General features: G+C 37.3%; 1 protein-coding gene across 1 annotated transcript in view; it reads right to left on the bottom strand.

Annotated features, from left to right (window-relative positions):
* Positions 1-3,534: 3,534 nt before the first annotated feature.
* The window catches only part of LOC134741661 (nose resistant to fluoxetine protein 6-like), a 54,777-nt gene continuing 34,742 nt past the window's right edge, over positions 3,535-23,569 (bottom strand). Inside the window, exons 6-12 of the mRNA XM_063674523.1 lie at positions 20,971-21,139; positions 17,116-17,309; positions 14,029-14,158; positions 11,045-11,234; positions 10,538-10,680; positions 4,246-4,342; positions 3,535-3,714 (exon numbers count right to left, since the gene is read on the bottom strand). Of these exons, the coding sequence (XP_063530593.1) occupies positions 3,680-3,714; positions 4,246-4,342; positions 10,538-10,680; positions 11,045-11,234; positions 14,029-14,158; positions 17,116-17,309; positions 20,971-21,139 (958 nt within the window). The 3' untranslated portion in view covers positions 3,535-3,679. The remainder of the gene's footprint in view (positions 3,715-4,245; positions 4,343-10,537; positions 10,681-11,044; positions 11,235-14,028; positions 14,159-17,115; positions 17,310-20,970; positions 21,140-23,569) is intronic.

Consider the following 23,569-nt stretch of genomic DNA (forward strand, 5'->3'; position numbering starts at 1 on the left):
AGGCAATAGGCATAATGAAATGAACCCAGTAAAAAAAATCTTATTTTCGTTGTATTAAGTATTATCTGTTATTTTGAAATTGTTTATAAATGAATCAATAAGCAAAGAGAATATATAGGATAGAGGGGTACTGTAATACCGAGTTATATAGATCTTTGGTCATAAGTAATCCATGGACTCCAAAAAATACCAATAAAGTATACGCATAAATACCACTATAATAACTACTTTGTGAAATGATAGGATAGTATTTGTGAAATGATAGGAGAGATCTATTTAGAAAAGTCAACATAATCACTCTGCCGTCACAATATATCTATGAAGTTATTATGTACACTAGAAGAAACTACGACTATCTTCCGAAAAATAGGGACAACCATACATTTAACACAAGAAACAAAGACAAACTTGCTATGCGCCGCTTACGACTTGCTAAAGCTCGAAAATCAACAACAATCATTTCTACAACAAAATTCCAAATCATATACCTTAATTAATTTGCCAGATTATAAATTTAAGAAAATTGTCAAACATAAATTAATAGAAAAATCTTAGTATAAAGTGTCAGATTATTTGGAAGAAAAAGATGTATGGGATACAATACAATTGTACTTGTTAATTGTATGAGTCGAATAATTAAAAATGTTATAGTTTTAAGGAAATAATGTGCAATAATTGACGGACATGAGTTTATCTTTGTATACCTACATGGCAAAATAAAACTGAAATTGAAATATAGTAGGTACCGAAAATTTATTTATTATTTAAGATTAAAAGCAAATTAAAAGTGGAAAAAAAATCACTGTCCTGGGTGGGACTTGAACCCTGACGACCGGATTTCTAGCCCGGTGCTCTTCTATTTGATTTGAGCTACCATCAAGAGCTTATCCAATAGGGTATTTGACAACATTAAAAATATATAACGAATTGCTGTCATCCTGAAAGATAATAAACTAATAAAGTATATTTCACTATATTTGAATGTAAATTATGTTTATTTTTTGGAAAATAAACGAAAGAAAATTAATTTTTTTTTCAAATTTCATCAGGGACGTGAACGCTCTGCGATTGGTCAACGCTCGGATGACGTCACACGCGGGTAAATTCTTGATTGTCTTAAGTGTTTTAGCAGTTTTATTTGTATTTAGTTAATTTTAGTTATTGTTCCACAGTTTTCTGATATATTCCGATTTATCCGTTTGTCGGTTTATTCGTATATTTATCGTGTTGTGGCACAATATTCATAAGAATCTCAAAATGGAGCCAAAATATGTTAAAGCTGATAGCGGTAACCTACCAGACATAGACGCATAAATGGTTGCACTTTTCTTTAAAGATAATCCGGATTACTATGCTACGGAACTTAGAAATGTAAAAACAGCTGTGTGGGTATACGTAGAAATTGTTTATTTACGAACATTTCGATTTCGATGATACGAATACGACGACGATATATATATAGAATACGATGACGAAAATAGTAACTCCATACTGCACTTTAGTTTGAAAGAAAAAGTATGCTACTAACTACCTACTAATGCTGAAAGAGCTATGTTATGAGGTTATGTAGTAATACATTGAATACCTAGGATCTTGTTTCGTTAAATAACAAAATCCGCTGCTTTAATTACCATATTTATTTACAGTTAAATATTACTTACATCGAAGTGGTCTACACATAAAACATTTGTATGCGCTAAAATGCTCTTTGGGGTCTCTTCGCGCTAGTTTTAAACACATTTTTCTTTTTTTGGGATTCGTTGGAATGGAAACAAACGATTTGTCTGGATTTTTTATAGTCGTACTTGAACATTGCGGCACTATACACCATTTATATACCATTTTACAGTGGAATAATGAATTCAATGCACATAAACCATAAGATTAACTAAGGTCATTGACTGAGTTTAATTGCGCGTGACGTCACACGTGTCACGTGATTAGCTCCTTTGCGAAAACAGCGTTTAAGGCGCGTTCAAAATAAATAAACTTTAACATTGTTTTTTTTTATATTTAATACAGGAAATTTCACGGAAATATCAATGTAATGTAAGTATTAAGTCATAAACAATCAATTAAAACCATTTTCAAAAATTAGTCAAATAGCCTATATAGTAAATATTTCCACCATATAAGATAGAGCGATACTGTCATAGTAAATTTTGTAATCCCAGTAAATTCACTGCCATCTATCGACACACCTTAAAACTAAAAATGAAGATTTATAAAATACAATTAAATGTATTTAAATATGGATAAATGATTTTTTTTATTTGCATTAATTATTTTTATGATTTTGATCCATGTTCTTTCACTTATATGCGTTAAAACTGTTAAATAACAAACGAAACCGTCAACGCCATCTATACGACAGTAGGCCAAAGCTAGTAGCGCCCTCTGATCGAGAATCAAATTTTCTTGATTTTCGAGGCACGTTTTTTCCTTAGACTATCAAAGATTATATCCTTTTTGACTGTATCCATCTATAACGGAGTTATATCTATCTTTGACCTTAGGGAGGCCCTAGCGACATCTACCGTAAGCCCTGTTCAGCTCCGTACATCATGCGGTAACTCTGGTTGTCAAAAGTTGACGTTTGAACATTCCATTACCACAAAATATCTATAGCGCTTTACTGCGCCATCTAGGTTACAGGTTTTACAAGTACTTAAGTACCTACCTGTTGTTGGCCGGCACTCGACCAGTTACAAGTTACAATCGGTAGGTTTTCTTTCATATTCGTTAACCCACTTAAGAATACAATATCATGAATATAAACACGTAGTAAAAAGGTTTCCAAACCCTATGCGAAAAAGTTGAAAGTTCAACAAATTATCGGCTCTATATCCATAAAAAATAGCTTACAAGCTTGTCCACTAATAGAAAAAAAAGGCAACACCTTTTTTGTTAGAGTTATTAAACTCATTACACATGTTATACATGTGTGGTATAGACTAGTAAAAGTTTTGTCATCGCTGGTTCGATTAGTCATATATTAAAGTAGTTTAGTTAGATTAATAAAACTCGTTCTTAGGAAATATATAATTAAAAACCGATTAAACTAAATAAATACTTAGATTGTGATTGTGTTATTAATTATGTCACGTAGCATATTTTTTTCTTTAATTAATATTGCCTAATCCATGTTTCATTATACTTGTGAATAAAATATGTAATTGGAAGAATCACTGATGTGACTTTGGACAAGAAAGTTGTTGAAACGTTTGATTTTTAAAACCCAATATGTTAACACTATTAGATTCTGTGCCACTGCCAGTAGCTGCAGATGTGCTGCAGGTTTATATATTTTTGTGAATACATAATAAACGCAGTTTTATTTGACAATGTTAAGCCCACTCTATTTACCCGACTGCCGATATAGGGTTATATTTTTAGAGCTTATTTATATATGTATGAATAACCCTTTACTACTACATACTAATTTAGTGGTCTAGTGCAAACCATGTTAAAATTGTCTTCTTGGCTTTAACTACGTATCAGAAGCAATAAAATATTTTATAAATTAAATACGACATTATTGAATAACTTATTTTATTTATTCACTTTATTCGATTCGATATAAAATACTAACATAACTTAAACCTAGGTGATGTCTAGATACAACTACGTATAATACAATTATTTAGTCCAGAGTCCTTACAATCTAATAGTCTTCATTTTACTTGTCCTTTAACTTATTCGTTTGTGGTTTACCTGTAAGAAATAAAATGAAGGTCAGTAATTACTACACGAGATTTATAACTTTATGTTAATTGTATTTTAGTGTATTTTTAACCGACTTGAAAATTCCAAAGGGTCGTAAATCATTTTTTGAAGCCGTTTGTAAAGTCGTTTTTTTTAAAGATTAATGGCATTATTTATAATCGTCTGTCAGCTCAGGTTTGCCAGATTTTTTAAGGATACCTATATAGTACTTCGCGATTTAAAGGATCAACAAATAAAGTACCAAGCGCTCGTTACTATCCAGTCTATCTAGCATTAACATAGGAGCGCCGCGACAGTCGGTATCTCGTTCGCGAGATAGACAGCCCGTCTTTTTCTAACGCTATTAATTAGAGAGAGACGAGTAGTCTCGCGGGCGTGATACCGTTGCGGCGCCCCTGTGCTGCTGCCTGTACATGGCATATGGCATATGTATTTAAACCTACGTCATAAGCATTATTGGGCATTAGCTTGTCGAGAACTAGGACGTTTACCCTATGATGCCATGTAAAAAAATCTTACCGAAATATATCCTATAAATTTTGTTGAAAGGCATCTCTATGGCTACAGTGGCGATTATGGATGTCACCAGTACCGCCAGCATCTCCGGCACGTGAAACTGAAAATACATAATAACTTTGTGTACCTCTCGCGTTCAATGATGCTCCCTTTGACAGTTCATTTTCATATTGAGTAGCGTGTTTCTAAAGATTTTTGGAAGGTATTGCACATAAATTAATTTAGAAAATACGGCTAAAACATATTTTACAGTACATATGGTGCTACTTTCTCGCACTAGTGCGTAAAGAGCACTTTTCGTGCATATGTCGAAAGTTTAAAGGGCTATATGTACTGTAAAACGTTGTAACGTTGTTGTTGTTAACTATATACGGCGTTATTCATAAACGCGTTACTGGCCTGAATTAGCTATGAATCGTTTGTCTTTATCTGTCATTTTAACTTATGTAAGTATTTGTACGAATCTACGAAAGGGATAAAACATAATTCAACTAAATCAGGCCCGTAAAGTTTTAATATAAATAAGGGGGATAGAGTCTGCTGTGCGGAAAGAAAAGAGTCGTGGAATATATGGGAACTACGAGGGCTAGCTGATAAGTGAGGGCCTTCACAGAAAATTATATGAAATCGGAATAATGGCCCCGGAAAAGCATCGGTACCTATAGTGGGAGATCTTAGGTCCACCACCTTGCATTTTTGAGACAAAGCAAACCGTTTGGAACAGTTGTTTCTGGGGGTGATCTGAGCTGATTTAGCCCGGTTGCCACGAGGTCCCCCCCAGCAGGTGGGCAGGGGAGAGGGGGGAAAAGTGGCTCCGGCGCGCCTCAATCTAGGCTTTATATCTGCATACATCTAGCAAATATATCAAGTTTGGTGTCTTTTTCGTATAATTCGAGGATAAAGAATTCATTTCTGTGACTAAATTTTCACTCACCCATACAAAAAATACGAGAAATTCAAAATTCAAAAATTTTCTTTACACTTTTTTTTTCGAAAATCCTCTACAAAATTAAAACTATGGCGATTTGCTCTAGAAAAAAAATACCTGTGAATAGCCCAGTTATCCTTCTATATAAAATAGTAAACTTGTCAAACATTTTTCTTTTATAACTCTGTTAAAAAAAATGTTTTGTGTCGCGCGGCGTTCCCGCGTTGTAAGAGCGGTATGCAGCTTTTCGGATTTTTAAGTATGTTTAGATGATTTTTGATGAGTTGTTATTCTTCTGTTCGTAGATTACATTAAAAAATTACTTCTGGACGTGATATATATACAAATATATAAATAAAGACTGGGAAAACTTTACTATTAACTAGCTTTTGCCCGCGACTTCGTGTGCGTGGAGTTAGTAATTTGGGTAGCTTATTTTTTATCCAATATGCTTTTTATCGATTTCCCATACAAACTTCCACCTCCCTTTTCACCCCCTTGATAATTTCTGATATAAAAACCACCTTGTGTCCTTCCCCGGGACTCAAACTATCTCTATATCAAATTTCAACTAAATCGGTCCAGCGGTTTAAGCCTGAAGAGGTAACAGATAGACAGACAGACACACTTTCGCATATATAATACTAGCTTTTGCCCGCGACTTTTATTCAATCTCCTTTTTATTGATTCCCCATATAAACTTCCACCCCCTTTTCACCTTCTTAAGGGGTGAGTTCTGAGATAAAAACTATCCTATGTCCTTCCCCGAGACTCAAACTATCTCTACACTGAATTTCAAGTAAATCGGTTCAGCGGTTTAAGCGTGAAGAGGTAACAGACAGACAGAAAGACACACTTTCGCATTTAAAATATTAGTATGGATTAGTATGGATGTGATAAAATTAACATAGTTAGATGTTTGACAAAAAATGCGGGTTGAAATAAGATATATATTGTTCGCAATTGCCACTACATGCACATAAATATGTCAGTGCATTTTAGTTTTTTTTAACGCAGTTGCACCTCCCTGCGCATTTTGTTTTGCAGCGGCAACGAATAATCTCTAAACAAGCAGCAGCCGCTGCAGGTAGGCTTGTCCATATGGGCTCCCAATAACCTGTTGCTGAGCGGCTATAATATGTCCCCAAACATAGCCTCCTTGGTAAACTGCACAGAGAATAATGTTTACGTAGCGCATCTTCCGTTGGAGGCAGATTCTCTAACTGGAGATTTCTTCGGCACTCATTTACACTCGTACTTGTACCTGATCTGAAATCAGTAACAAAATACATAGTGTTAAAATAAGTCTAGGGTTGACACCTCGTAATTCAAATCTGTTCAGACTTAATAATGTAAGACTTACTTGTCATATAAGACAATAACAATTTTTTCCAATATTGGCAACGCCTGCTCAATATTGCCTTGTTTGCCAAATTTAAATCCCTTCGTTACAGCAGGATATGCGCTCCAAGCTTGAAATACGCTTTTGTCCCCTTTCCACACAAAAAAGAAATAGTGTCGCAACCTGAAAAGGCGTGGAAGAATGGCAAGACTTCTGTCCTTTCTGGTCCTGTAAAATAAATTATACATCTATGCGTTACAAATAAAATCATATATTTAAAGGAAGTTTGCAGCACGTGACCAGTTGCCCTCGTACAGGAAGCAGACACGCGCATGATGGTCCATTATGAGGCTGATGCTGTAGCCCCAGGTCACACAAAAATTATGCTACGCACAGTGGATACTGATGTTGTTGTTCTCGCAGTTGCATGTATATCACAAATGCAGGAGCTCCAAAAGTTATGGGTACATATTGGCACAGGAAAGAATGACCAGTTCCTCTCGTGCCATGCTATTGCATCTTCATTAGGTAACTTTTGTAGTTCCTCCATGAATTGTAAATAAAATAAATAATTCACCGCAGTACGAGACAGGTCACCTGGGCAATTGGTCACGTGCTGCAAACTTTCTTTAAATATATGATTTTATTTGTAACGCATAGATATATAATTTATTTCACAGGACCAGAAAGTACAGTAGTCTTGGCATTCTTCCACACCTTTTCAGGTTGCGACACTGTTTCTTTTTTGTGTGGAAATGTGAAAAAAAGCGTATTTCAAGCTTGGAGGGCATATCCTGCTGTAACAGAGGGATTTAAATACGACAAACAAGGCAATACTGAGCAGGCGTTGCCAAATTTGCCAATATTGGAAAAATTTGTTATGGTCTTGTATCACAAGTAAGAGTCTTACATTTTTAAGTCTGGACAGATTTGAATTACGAGGTGTGAATTGATCCCTAGACAGTATTTTAACACTATGCATTTTGTTACTGATTTCAGGTCAGGTACAAGTACGAGGTACGAGTGTAAATGAGTGCCGAAGAGTACTTTATACAATAAGAAATCTCCAGTTAGAGCAGGGTTTCTTAAAGTGGGGTCCACGGACCCCTTAGGGGTTCGTAGCATGTTTATCAGGGGTCCGCAGTAAGTCAAATACCTACTGTAAACATACTTATTAGGAAATGTTGTAATAAACTTGACGAAACCTAAGTGTAATGAAACTTATAATAAAAGTAAATTTTAAAATATAAATAAGGGTTTTTATAATTTTTCTAAAATATATTTTAACCGGGGTCCGTGGAATTGTTTAAATTGTGAAAATGGTCCGTGACAGCAAAAAGTTTAAGAAACCCTTGAGTTAGAGAATCTGCCTCCAACAGAAGATGCCCTACGTAAACATATTCTCCGTGCAGTTTACCAAGGAGGAGTTTGGGGAGGAGGTTTGGGGACAGATTATACCCTCTCAGCAACAGCTACCATGCCCTGCTGACTGGGGCTGGTCCAAACAAAATGGTTATTGGGAGCCCATATGGACAAGCCGACCTGCGGCGGCTGCTGCTTGTTTGGAGATTATTCGTTGCCGCTGCAAAACAAATGAGCAAGGAGGTACAACTGCGTTAAAAAAACTAAAATGTATGGACCTATGTGCATGTAGTGTCAATTGCGAACAATAGATATCTAATTTTAACCCGCATTTTTGTCAAACATCTAACTATGCTAATTTTATCACATTTATAATAACTACTGGCAAATTTATAAAATGTAGGCGCGAAGGGATATCGTCCCATATAAAATTTGAATTTCGCGCCTTTTTCTGCTAACATGATTTGCTTGACCAACTATATATCACATCCAGAAGTAATTTATTAATGTAATCTACAATCAGAAGAATAACAACTTGTCAGAAATCATCTAAACATACTTAAAAATCCTAAAAGCTGCATACCGCTCTTACAACGCGGGTACGCCGCGCGACACAAAACTTTTTTTTAACAGAGTTATAAAAGAAAAATGTTTGACAAGTTTACTATTTTATATAGAACGATAACTGGGCTATTCACAGGTATTTTTTTTCTAGAGCAAATCGCCATAGTTTTAATTTTGTAGAGGATTTTCGAAAAAAAAAGTGTAAAGAAAATTATTGAATTTTGAATTTCTCGTATTTTTTGTATGGGTGAGTGAAAATTTAGTCACAGAAATGAATTCTTCATCCTCGAATTATACGAAAAAGACACCAAACTTGATATATTTGCTAGATGTATGCAGATATAAAGCTTAGAGTGGGGCGCGCCGGAGGCACTTTTCCCCCCCCTCCCCTGCCCACCTGCTGGGGGGAACCTCGTGGCAACCGGGCTAAATCAGCTCAGATCACCCCCAGGAACACCTGTTCCAAGCGGTTTGCTTTGTCTCAAAAATGCAAGGTCCCCTTAGAAAACGGGATCTAAGATCTCTAGCTACTATAGTTATATCGAGCTAGAAGGAGCATATGTAGAAATAGTTATTGTTATACAAGGGTGCAAAGTTGTATTTTAACCGCGAGTGTGGAATTGAAACACGAGCAAGCGAAAGGATTCTATAGTTGAACCACGAGCGAAGCGAGTGGTTCTAAAATAGAATCCTGAGCGTAACGAGTGTTTCAACACACGAGAAGTAAAATATATTTGCACCCGTGTGTAACACAAAACTTTTCCCCTCACTATAGCGAGAAAAGTGCAACATCCACAGGCGTTAGATCATCTTCATCACTGGAATCACTAATTTTTTTACGAAAATACGATATTATAACAGAAAACTCTGGAAGTTGTGTATTGTATGTTCGACTCAACTTGTGCGTTCAGAATTACATTCAACATCATTAAAAAAAACAAAAGTTTCTTATGTAATTCAAGGTTTATGACTTAAAATCATTAAATAAATCTAAATTTGGTATTTTTTATTAAATTCTCAAACCATTTATTCATGATAATTAAAATCGAACGAACCATTATTATGAGCGTTTTACGTTTTGTTATCTGTCAAAAGCTACTTAAACACGCTCTATCCAAGGTCAAATTACTTTCTCCACTAGTGGATAAAATGCGTTTTTCCCCGCTTGTATTAAAGGATAAAAGACAGCTTTCCGAGCTAGTGAGGGGAAAAATAAATTAGATAGAACTCGATAGCGTTACATTGCCGGTCTGCTGCTCCGACTTCAAGTACCTCGGTTCGCTCGTACAGTGCGATGGCGATATTGACCGTGACGTGAAAAACCGGATTAGCACAGGATGGATGAAATGGCGACAGGTTACGGGAACCATTTGTGACGCCCGTATGCCCCTTCGGTTGAAGGGTAAAATTTATAAAACGATCATAAGACCTGTCGTCATTTGTATGGATCAGAGTGTTGGGCCCTAAAGGTGATGGATGAAAAGAGATTGCATGTAGCGGAGATGAGAATGTTAAGGTGGATGTGTGGCGTGACGAGAATGGATAGGATAAGGAATGAGTATATAAGAGGAAGCCTGAAAGTTGCACCCATAACAGAAAAAGTAAGGGCAAATCGCCTAGCATGGTACAGGCATGTGATGCGGAGGGATGAAAGTCATGTGACGAGAAAGGTATTAAGAATGAATGTGGAGGGAGGTACGAGGAAAGGAAAACCGAGGAAAAGGTGGATGGACTGTGTGAAAGTTGATATGAAACTAACGCAAGTGAATGATGAGATGACGGGTGACAGAGAGGTATGGAAGAAAAAGACATGCTGCACCGACCCCAAGTGAATGGGACAAGGGCAAGCGAATGATGAATGATCTTTTTGTCTTCATTTTGGAAACTTATCAGCCCGCCCTCGTAATACATTATACGACTCTTCTCTTTCCGCACAGACTCTAGTTACATGTTTTACAAATTCGTTGTACTGTCGACGTCAATGATATTTACACTTTTACTCCTTTGTAACAAGGCGAAAAATGTAAACATATATTTGACGTTGACTGTACCTTTGTTGAAAAATGAACTAAATACTGTCTGTAACTCGGAAGTCTTACCAGTAATAAAGGAGTGTAGTGTTCCGAATGCCTCTGGATGCCGACATTGTAAAAGAATATCGGGAATTGCGTCAAGTAAACACCGTACGCAATCTTATTAAAGAACTTGAACACTCGCCATTCCACGAATGCGGTTCCTATGCCTGGAACAGATAAAATGAACATTAATTTTAAGACTGAATTCGGACTACCTATATCTACGAGTAGACTGAATTTAAATTACAAAGAGTAAAGTCTACGTGATAAATCCCTTTCCCTGAAAATCGAGAAAATTTGCATCAATAAAAATTAATCTCAAATAGATCGTATTTAGAGTTTAGGAGAGTAGGGTTGTTACAGTTGTCTTACTCATTGCGTATCTCGTATTTAATACGTGGGTTTGCTTTGGTTGGAGAGTGAGGCAAACAGCGAACCTGTGACTTGTAGCTTTATAAAACGCGACCCTGGTCTATCTCATGAGCGCTCCAAATCAGAGAGAATACTGAACAAATAACATTTCAAACTAACCTGCATAGTCATTGCAGATTGCCCAATGCATGACACACATGAAAATACCCCACAGTATCGGAGAGAAGGCAGCGAAGACTGCCGCGGGCGCGTGTTCGTACTGGTAGCCTTCCATACCCATCCGGTACGGGCTGACGATGGTCGCAGCGGCCAGCGCGAAGCAGCACAGCCAAAGCAGACGGACTTGCGTCTGAAAAATGACATGCTTTTTTATAACACGATAGTGGCAAATTATAGAGGTAGAATATTCATACATTCATCATTCGTATTATTGCTATAGGGGCATCATAAATTTTAAGTGCGTCCCAATGATTCTTAGTGATTTTTAACACAAAATGGGGCTACTGTGTGTTATATATATTAACATACTTCATCTGTCTAGTGAAGCTTGCTCATTATCAGGAACACAATACGGTATCCCAATGGAATATTCTTTTCATTATTATCCTGAATATATTGCGTCAAAGGACATGTACCTACAGAATTTGACATCTTTTGAATGTTTTTGAAGTCGGACTGTAGGTATGTAAGGTATGTTACAATAAAATTTAAAGGTGAAAAATAATCATCAAAACAATTTACTATGTCTTCTTTTTAAAAAGACAGAGGCGTAACCAGAACTGTATGCTGCTGTTTTTCTGATAAATTGTTCACTTGTTCGAATGACTTCTACTAACTGTAGCCTCACCGCAGATCAATACACAACCATATCCAACACAGTTGTTGTTTTCTCACCGACACAGCTAATAAATAATGCAAGTGAAACAGACACAAAAAGCTAGTTCGCAAGAATTATTAAGAATTTGTTTCGCTGGCTTCTCGTCTTACTTGCGTATCTATCTAATTATTTATTAAAATTGTTTGCGTTCAGGGTTCACTGATGATATGAGTTCACTGCCAGTAATGCGACAACAACATCAAAGCAATTTGTCAAGGAAATTGATAACGTCGTGTCAACGCCGCAGCAGTAACGCCGCAACAGTAACGCTGCTGCAGTCTTAAACATGCATAGTACAGTATCACCGTAAAGACATATTAGCTTACATGACACATGAAAATAATGACACATGATAATGGTCATGAAAATAATGTAAATATTTTCACTATTGACATTTTTCATTGTGTACTACTTAACTGTATCCCTACCTGGGCGTTTTCTAAAATAAATATTGACCTGATTCTCACAGATCCTGGTGTTTTTGGGTTCTTTCAACTCAGAATCACTAGCATATTCAATCCTGATGATTAAAAAAATGTCCCAAAAATATGTATGAAGATTTACATTCCATTACGTCACAGTCGCACACATACAATATAAAAAACTTTCACACTTAAACGTACCCTTTAGGACCCTTTTTTAATAGCAGGTTGGTGAATGCTGTCAATTCTGAGTAGAATGAGCCCAAATATCCAGATTTGTAAGAATCAGGTTTTCAATATTTATTTTAGAAAACGCCCACCTACATAATTAATAACTGCTCTGAATAAACTTAGGCTCGTAGATATTTTCAAGCTTTTTCGTTAATCCCTATGTCTTAACGAGCGAACAACAACTAGTACAATAACTTTATTAGGGTTCCGTACCCAAAGGGTAAAAACGGGACCCTATTACTAAGACTCCACTGTCAGTCTGTCTGTCTGTCACCAGGCTGTATCTCATGAACCGTGATATCTTGACAGTTGAAATTTTTACAGATGATGTATTTCTGTTGCCGCTATAACAGCAAATACTATAACACAGAAAAAAATAAATATTTAAGTGGGGCTTCCATACAACAAACGTGATTTTTTTGCAGTTTTATGCGTAATGGTACGGAACCCTTCGTGCGCGAGTCCGACTCGCACTTGGCCGGTTTTTCTTGTCCTAATATTAAATAAGTGTGGTTACTGTAGTAAGTGTAGTGTAGTGTAGAATAAATTGCACCAACCCGTAGATTAAGGCTGTTCCATCGTTTTGCCGCTGTCTTTGTCACATTTCGCAAGAAAGAACGGGAAAGAACATACGCGCCAAGTGTCAATTTTGATAGAATTTTGTCGGTTTTTATTTATTTTAAAAACGTTACCTTAAAATATCGAAATTCTAAAGCTATGAAATTACTATTTATGTTAAGATTGTTTTTAAGGTGCCCGCGCCCACTGTTGATTTAATTTAGAATGTACGAGTATTTCCATTTACGTACCTACCCAAAATAAGCGACTGCAAAACAGCTTTTGTTCCGTTTACGGCTATTTCTGAAATACCCTAAGGCTAAACGGCCGTCGACTGCATCCACGTGAAACCCAAATTGATCTATTTTGCGGAAATTACTAATTCATATGCCTAGCTCAGACTAACATTGGTTAAACGTTGCGTCTGTTTGATATTTGTAAACGGACTGCCAGACAATCATTTTCTAGTCCCTTCCATAGACCAATTTCGAGTTATGCATAATATGTACCATATAATATAGTCGGTAGGTATGTTTAATTAAACAGAACAAAATGTTGTTAAAAGACTTACAAAAGATGTAATGATCAAGTTAGTTTACCATAAATGTTAGGTAACTGAAATCTGATTAATAAGAGTGACCGGTTTTAAGTAGGAACACTTACTCGTACTACCTTAACGTTGAACATTATCTAATAAAAGTCAAAATGCCAAAGCAATCTGCATGAAATACCGAAATTAAAATTACTGCGCCATTCGTACTCTAATTAGAGTAATTAGTCACTCAAACTTTCAATTGAAAAGGTAAAATTAAACTTATGAAATAAAACTTTGACAACGGATTATATCGCGTATATTGAATTTATAATACATCCCGACGTTTCGAACCCTTTACAGCGTAAATAAATTCAATATACGCGATATAATCCGTTGTCATAGTTTTATTTCATGAGTAACTATTGCGGTAACCGAAGACAATATTATAAAATTAAACTTGTTAGATGAGAGTTAAGTGAAATGCATGATGCACTCTCCGGCAAGGAAGTCTGAAACTTACATTTGAAAGGTTAAAGTTAAACTTCTTCGTTCTCAGGCAGTACGCCATGCACACTCCGATGAGGTAGATGGTGGCACGGTGCGTGGGGAGGATGTAGGAGTAGCGGGCCGCATCCAATAACTTCTGTACTCTGAAAATAAACCCGCCGGGTAAAATTTTGTTCAGCTTTTGGAATTTTTGGATAGTATCTAATATCGCGCAATACACATGTACATAGTTTTGCAACGCAGTTTTATTTAGGACGGGAAAATAAAATAATATTTTCAATACTATTCGGTAGGAAGAAGAAGTTTAATGTCCATAGGATGGATAGAGTACTACGTAAAATAAATAAATGAAACGATGGTCTTGTCGGCTTATAATAGATACTAGGTAGGTTAGGTGAGCAAGTAATATTATTAATAACTTAATAATGTAGGTATCCAACAAACATTAAATCCCCGTAGGTTCGTGTTCTTCTCTCACTCTCACTGAGCGTAAGCGTGAGTGAGATGGATGTACGTGCTCGAAACCCCGGATATCATGTTTTTGAATTTTCATTTGTTGTAAATTTTAACAAAAACAGCAATCGATGAGTTCCCTCAAAAATAAAATTGCGCATTTTTAGAAGCAATTTTCGTATTTTTTTACTTTTGTGCATAAATTGTTACACATTTTTAAAGTGCGTTTTAGACCTATGTTTGTGATTTTTGTCTATCAAAGTCTAAAAATCTGGATTTTAATCGATGACGTCATCATTAGAGAAAATCCTCAAGATTGCGAATTAAATTGTGATCTAAAAAAGCGGTACGGTTCTTCAAAAACTCCGCTCTCTGAACCTACGCCACCTTAAGTTAACGTGCTCTAATCACTACATAGTATAAAACAAAGTCGCTTCCTGCTGTCTGTCTGTCCCTATCTTTAAAACTACGCAACGGATTTTGATGTGTTTTTTTTTTTATAGATAGAGTGATTCAAGAGTAAGGTTTATAATACGTCAGCATTGCACCCGGGGCGGGTCGCTGGTTGTAAATATAATTTAGGTACATTGTACAAACATTACACGGTTGACCGGACCCGCGTCCAGACCTTCGTCCTTTATCCCAAGGACGCACACTAACATTTTAATTTTATTTGGCCAAACTTTGTAACAACTTACATTACTTACAGTAGTATGTAATAGCCAGATTACCTCTTACACTGTTCAAGTTTGCTGAGAAAATGAAATGTAAATTTGTATTCATGCCCTACGGCTTGGATAAACATAATTTTGTTTTATCATCAAAGTTACACAGAAGTCTAAGATGCTTTCAGGATTTTTGTAGCGCTATTTGAACGAAAAAACTTTGAATAATATTTCGTTATAAATATGTTACAGTACTTACCTAACTTAGCATGTTACTAATATTATGTTAAGAGTTTTGAATGATTCACGGGTAGTTAATATTATGTTGTATTAGCCTTTCAAAGATAGCATACAGATACACCATCAGGGAATTTGGGACGGGTACCGCCGTGGCCGGGTGGTCTAGTGGTCAGGAGGCGTAAGCTGGTTCGTTTCCCGCCTCGGCCACCGGTGGACTTGGTCACATTTTCTTTAGTGTGTGATATCTATTTCAGTTTCACACACCCAGATACCAAACACATTTGTTGTTATAATACTCAGTAGAAATAGAAAAACACATTCTGTGAAATTTTACAGCCATTACAGCCCGCAGATATGCATTTGTGACATCTGTGAAGCGGCATTGACGCGGGCGCGGGCGCTGTCGTTATCAATTTCCTTCAGTTGCCATGTCAAGCCGCGTACCTTTTTAGGGTTCCGTACCCAAAGGGTAAAAACGGGACCCTAATACCAAAGAGGATATAATATTATAGAGCGGTACTATCATAGTAAATTTTGTAACCACAGTAAATTCACTGCCATCTATCGACACACTTTAAAACTAAAAATGAAGATTTATAAAAATACGATAAAATGTATTTAAATATGGATAAATGATTTTTTTTATTTGCATTAATTATTTTTATTATTTTGACCCATGTTCTTTTACTGATATGCGTTAAAATTGTTAAATAACAAACGAAACCGTCAACGCCCTCTATACGAGAGTAGGGCAAAGGGTAGTAGCGACATCTGATCGAGAATCAAATTTTCGTGATTTTCGAGGCACGTTTTTTCCTTAGTCTGTATCCATCTATTACGGAGTTATATCTATCTTTGCTAATACTAAGACTCCGCTGTCCGTCTGTCACTAGGCTGTATCTCATGAACCGTGATAGCTACTGAGTTGAAATTTTCACAGATGATGTAATCTTTTGCGTAATGGTACGGAACTCGCATTTGGCCGGTTTTTTTATAGTCACCTGCCACCCTTCTCCCAAACCTCGTTTCAACAAGGTACAATGAATTGAAATAAAACATCGATGCATTAATAGTAGTAGGTAAATAATTATATACTTGCACATTGGCACATAATAAGTAATAGTATTAGGTATCATACAGAACGGCCACGCACCGCCCCGCCCCGATTCGAATTACCTCGCCCGCGACAGCAGATTAACGTTTTGAATGATTCACGGTTAGTTTCACTAGACTTATATTGACCGGGATATAGACCGTGATTACCTTTTGTATTATTTTTATTTGCAAATACGGTCTATATCCCGGTCAATATAAGTCTAGCAGATTAACGACCTTTTTGCCGACCGCTTAGTACTGTTTTTAAGTAACTTACACAATGACGTATGCCGCGTATACAGATGTGCCGTTCACACATATAAACGCAAGTGATTTTTGATGTATAGCGTGTCCGCCCTGTGACATTGGTGACCCAAGACTACCTATGATGCTTACTTACTTACTTACTTACTTGGCTGGCGCGATGACCCAAAATGAGTCTCGGCCTCCAACCTCCAACATAAGAGCACGCCACTTTGCTCGGTCCAGAACGGTATCACGCCAGCTTTCGCCGACGCCTAACTCACGGAGATCTGCCTCCACTCTACCCGCCAAACGATATGTACACCTATGATGCTGCTGCTTTGCTTTTTTTTGCTCTTGTTAGTACTATCTACAGAAAAAAGAAAAGTAAGAATAACACTTACGAGATCCCGAAATACACGAACATGCTGATGTCGTACCAATAGATAGCGAGCCAGCGGAGCGCGGTGGAGGCGACGGCGACGGCAGCGATGAGCGCCCAGCCCAGCCGCCGGTACCGCCACAGCACCAGCAGCACCGGGAGCGTGGCCACGTACAGCTGCATGTCCATGCCAATTTGGTGCGTGTGTGTCAGGCACTGCAAATGCATGATTCTGACTGTAGGATTCAAGAGAATCTCATGACGGCGTTGAGCGAAATGTAGCAATAGGGAAATAAGGATGACGGCACTTGTTGAATTTTCTGTTCTTGTTCGTGTTCTGGTCAAGTGGTTATAGAAAATTAACTACTTATTCAAGATGGCTTTTTATAAATTCGACTACGGATTTATGTGGCCTTTTGGATCCTCGGATATAAATTTTCAACATGATTCCAACAAAAATTAAAAAAATACAAGATGGCGGCTGTTTTTCACAAATTTGACTACGGATTCATACTTATTAAGGAGCGTTAAGAATCTTATCCACTATATACGCTATGGCCATGCGTACTTTCTTACAAACAAGTAGTCCAGTATAGCAAGACCCCTCTCATCATATAGCTTTTGGGTCTTCTAGCTCCATCACCCATTGATTGATCCTACTCACATTAGAACTTAAAAAATCTTATGCCCTCAACTACGGTTTTACCTAATATCATTTAAATTAAAACAGATTTACTAAAATTATCGCGGAACAAACTATCAAAACCAAACAACTTCGAAATTCCCCTAAGTGCCCCTAGCCAACCGTGTGTTCCAAGTTGAATTTAAGAACTTCCCTTCGCTTTGCTCGCTTGTTCGATAATAACGTGAAAATAAAAAATAGAAGACAATTTAAAATGTTTTTAACCATTCGATTCCATTTATTGTATTAAATAAAATGCATGACAACTTTATGTACAGTGTGTAAATCCAATGCGAGCAATAAATTAAACCAGATATTGAATTTATCCTTATAATCATTAATTAAGAAGTTTTTTTTTAGTTTTTTTAAGCTACATTAAATAAAACCGAGCAGCAATATACTGCAAACATAACGAGAGTAGAGATAGAGATATTAGAGAAGTAGAGTTATTGTAACATGACATGATATTAGGATACAAGCTTTTTAAAAGCTGTTTAAAAGAGTAACGGCCAACAAGTGTTGACAGTTACTTTTAAAAGCTCGTATCCGTAACTTGTGTGTTGCTTTACATTGCGGGCCGAATTATTTTCATTGTATTTCTAAGCAAAATTTATCTCAATATACTTCTAAGGCCCTATGCTAACCACCGTTTAACTATTCGCTCGCGATCATTACTTAGTAGGTATAGGTATGCGAAAAGCATCAATAATTAGGTTTACCGATAATAGTTATTTGTGCAACAAGAGAGGAAAGTTGGTTTTTCTTGCGAGTGTTTATTTTGAGTCCCGAGAAAGCGAAAGATTCTAAGGTAGAATCTTGAGCGTAGCGAGGGACTCACAAACACGAGATGTAAAATAACTTTTCTCTCGTGTTGCACACATAATTTTTCACCTCAGTAGTGAGAACATATTAAAGGTTAAAATGTATTCCGAATTACACAGAATAAACAGAAAAAAAAGTATTATAATATGTACGATACGATAAGATACGATACGATACGATACGTTACGAGTCCGGACCGGACCGGACCGGACCGGACCGGACCGGACCGGACCTGACCGGACCGTACAGTACCGGACCGGACCGGACCTGACTGGACCGTACCGTACCGTACCGTACCGGACCGGACCGTACAGTACCGGACCGGACCTGACCGGCCCGGACCGGACCGGACCGGACCGTACTGTACAGTACCGGACCGGACCGTACCGTACCGTACCGTACCGTACCGTACCGTACCGTACCGTACCGTACCGTACCGTACCGTACCGTACCGTACCATAAAAAAAATGTAATAAAAGTATGAAGTTCATGGCCTTCACGAAATTAAAAAGCTACATTGTTAAAGTAGGCTTGTTCGAGCTGCTGAGGTGAAAAGAAAATATCCTACTTGTCATTAAATTTTGCCCCCAATATTTCGATATCTGGTGGTTATAGCTTAAATGTAAAAACGGCTTTCAAAATACCTACTAAAAGATTGTAAATTGTGTTACAAGGAGGAAGAATATAAATTAATTATTTCCAAAAACAAAAACAGAAACTCAGGCCTTGCTTTTTTTTGTAGACACAAAGGAATTATCTAATTTACTTAGAATCAGAACACGAACACGGCAAAGCAAATTTCTAAACGAGCTTGAGTTATTTTTTAAGCAAGGCTTTGAGCGGCTAAACTAGGTTCTTCAACTATTAAGATCTGAATATAGGTGACACGGTAATAGAGATATTTATGTAATACCCGTGAGAACTGGAGGAGTGCATTTCATTGTTTACGGCACAGCTGCAGCAGCCTATAGTTCAAGATATTCATTAGTAATTGAAATCTACGTCGAATAAGAAATAGTTTAACTGCGTTATAGGTTTCAAAGGGATTTCAGCGTTGTTACAATTTCAGAAGGCTTTCATTTGAAAAACGCGTAATGAGTCATCACGCGGCCTTATTCGAACAATGCTTATCAGATGTCACAGCGATACGATACCGATCTGTCAGTATCATAAGTGACATGTGACATTTCTTCAACAAAAAAACGTCACTGTTGTCACTGATAGATCGGTATCGTATCGCTCTGACATCTTATAAGCATTGTTCGAAAACGGACGACGGTTGTATCACTATGCCTGCTCTCCTCCTGTGTTTAATAGTGACAAAACTGCATATTTGAGTTAAATCTGTGGATATGAAGTTAACCTTATTTGACTATAAAGGCCTATTTTAACTTGTAAGTTGTATAAAATATTGTCTTCGGTTACCGCGATAGTTACTCATGAAATAAAACTATGAAAACGGATTATATCGCGTATATTGAATTTATTTACGCTGTAAAGGGTTCGAAACGTCGGGATGTATTATAAATTATAAATAAAGTCATTGGTATTATAAGATATCTACATAAATTCATAAATTCAACAGCATAAGCACCTAAAGCACCTAATTATCTAACTAATATATGTCACATTAATGTTTGACATCGAAAAATTAAAATTTTGTAGATACGACGTTTAAGTTAAAATAAGGGTGTCATTTCATCAATCTGCAAAATATTCCTATTTTGATGAACAAAAATATATATTTGGTCAGCCAAAAGGGATACTTGGTCAGCAACTTAAGGTTAGCAAGTATTTCTAAACCAGTTCGTACAAAAAACTCATACAAAAAAGTTAACTTTATTAATTAAGATACTTGAATTCCTTCTGAAAATCGAGCTAGAAGTTCAAAATCGTGTCTATTCACCCCGTTTTACGGTATCTGGGTGGCCGGCGCCAAATGCGATTCTCGATTCCCTGGAATCGCTAGTTTGATTTCTCTTTTTCGTAAATCCTGGTATTGTCAATGTTAATTCGTTGGAGCAGTTTTTGACAATCTTCAATATGAAGTAAGTATTAACACACAAATATTTCTTTCTCATTTAATATTACATATTAGAATGGGGTTTTTATTTTACTTGCCTCTTTACCACGCCTTAATAAAAATAATGTAATCTGCGGCGTAAATGGCGTAATCAACACGCGGCCGTACCAGCCCGACCAGCCAGACTCAGGGCGCATTTAACAAATCAACAAGGAACAATGTTACAAATCTAAAGCCGAAAAACTGTCTATAACGCCCTGCACATCGCCCTTAGTCAAGCGTGTGTCAAATGCCATTTTATACCTGTAAACTTGTACCTAAATGGGGTTCTTTAGCATCAGAAAACATACCATTTCTTCAAAACCGAAATAGTTATGTATGAACAGGAAGCTCTTCCACATGTTCTTCTCGCAGATGCGGCTGTGCTCCTCCACCACCAGGTTCCACTGCGGGCCGTTGTTCACGTCGGGCAGCACGTACGTGCAGAATAGCATAAGTGACAGGAACAGGGGGAATAATCTGAAACAATTAATTGTGTTCACATGACCATATGTGGTGCTAAATGAAGTATATTCTTCGAGTTCATGGCGTGTCCTTGCTAAGTAACGCGAGTTACTAATAGGATTGCGATCGTATAAAAATACCGGCTGTGAAGAAAAATGAATTTGGTGGATTTCTTATGTGAAGAATTACATAATTATGCTGAATTTGTAACAAGTACCTATCTATGAAGAAACGCGTATTAGGTATGTCTAAAACTTAAAATAATCCACATGAATACGCTTTACTGCGAGTACTTAGGTCTCCTTACGATTTGCTCCTTCACTGAAGAGCAGCTTAGTAAATATCAAATTATATTTCGATCATACATTCCTAGAAATTTCAATCAGTTTGTGAAAATTAGCGAGAGCGGGGCCCGAGACTATTATAACTAGATTCTCCTATTGCACTTGTGAAAAGCCCTTCTGGCTATACAATATACCTAGTAAAATCGGATCCGGCTCCATTTAGCAATATACGGTGTGACGGCTAACCAGAGAAACAAAGATACTTAATAAACGACATTACTAATGATTATGCTCGTGCACGTGTGCTAGAAATGCATGAGAGGCCAGTAATATTTTTAATTGATATATCCGCATCGTATTTAATGATCATCATCGCTTTAGAATTCTTTGGCATTCTCAAATACGATAAGATTACGGTAAATGTATATCTATTGGGCATTGTGGTTTTGCTATTAAGGAGTTTTCCTGTGAGATCTATTTAAAAATGAAATACCTAAATTTAAAAAAAGAAAAACCGACTTCAAAAAGGATCAAATAAATTATTATTATTATATCCCTTTTATATATTACTAGCTGTGCCCGCGGCTTCGCCTGCGTGGAATTCGGTCTGTGTCAGTAAGCGGCTAATTCACCCCTAATTTATCTCCCTGTCCCCTGGAGACAGAACTTAAAGTAAAGTTGACAGATGGATACGCTAGAGCAGGGGTCGGCAACCTTTTAGCAGCCAAGGGCCACATAGCAGTTAGCAAAACTGCAGCGGGCCGCACACTGTTAATAATTCGTGAATTTTTTAGACAAAAGGTCGTTTGTCAAAAAAGACTACTTTTAATATTCATTTTTATGCAAAGAGTGCCGCAATTCAGAGCGCGCCTCGCCCGCTCTTACATGAGGGGCGCCCCTGTATGTAAGCCCCTTATCTTACATGCAGGGCTCCTGCGGCGTCCCTCACAGTTATTCAGCGCCTTTCGCGCGCTTTTACATACAGGGCGCCCGTGTATGTAAGCCCCTTATCTTACATGCAGGGCTCCTGCGGCGTCCCTCACAGTTGTTCAGCGCCCTTCGCGCGCTCTTACATACAGGGCGCCCCTGTATGTAAGCCCCTTATCTTACATGCAGGGCTCCTGCGGCGTTCCTCACAGTTATTCAGCGCCCTTCGCGCGCTCTTACACACAGGGCGCCTGCGGCGCCCCTCACACTTAAAGGTCGGGCAGAGCCCGACATTCATCGCGATTGGCGCACTCTTACATGCAGGGCGCCTGCGGCGCCCCTCACACTTAATGGTCGGGCGAAGCTCGACATTCAGCAAACCCTCCACACTTACAGGTCGGACGAAACCCAACATTCAGCTCTTACATTGCGATAGGCAGACAATCATATTGGCACGTCTGTGCATATTGAGTAATCAGCACATTTAATGTAGATCTTGTGATCCAACTCCAAAAAAAAATTGAAATGAAAGACTTTTCTTTTTCACTAGATCACTTTAGTGACGTAGGACTGATGTAACCCGGAGGCTCGCGGGCCGCATGCGGCCCGCGGGCCGCCGGTTGCCGACCCCTGCGCTAGAGGACTGTAGTCCAGATAAAATATTTTACAATTAGGTACCTACCACCAAAGATAGATATAACTCCGTAATAGATGGATACAGTCTAAGGAAAAAACGTGCCTTAAAAATCACGAAAATTTGATTCTCGATCAGATGTCGCTACTACGTTTTGCCTACCCTCGTATAGAGGGCGTTGACGGTTTCGTTTGTTATTATTTAACAATTTTAACGCATATCAGTGAAAGAACATGGGTCAAAATAACAAAAATAATTAATGCAAATAAAAAAGATCATTTATCCATATTTAAATACATTTTATCGTATTTTAATAAATCTTCATTTTTAGTTTTAAAGTGTGTCGATAGATGGCAGTGAATTTACTGTGGTTACAAAATTTACTATGACAGTACCGCTATATAATATTATATCGTCTTTGCTACCACTAAATAAAATTACACTCCAAAATGAATATTTTTTTGCCCTTATTCAAATTTTTGACGTGATTTAAACGGCATAGAGTAGTAGGTGTATATCGAACGATACAGTACCATTTTAGTATTTTTACGTCCTTGACTGTACCTATGCAAATAGGATACACTACATAATTCCGAAATT

Source organism: Cydia strobilella, chromosome 5 (assembly GCF_947568885.1).
Source record: "Cydia strobilella chromosome 5, ilCydStro3.1, whole genome shotgun sequence".
NCBI lineage: Eukaryota > Metazoa > Arthropoda > Insecta > Lepidoptera > Tortricidae > Cydia > Cydia strobilella.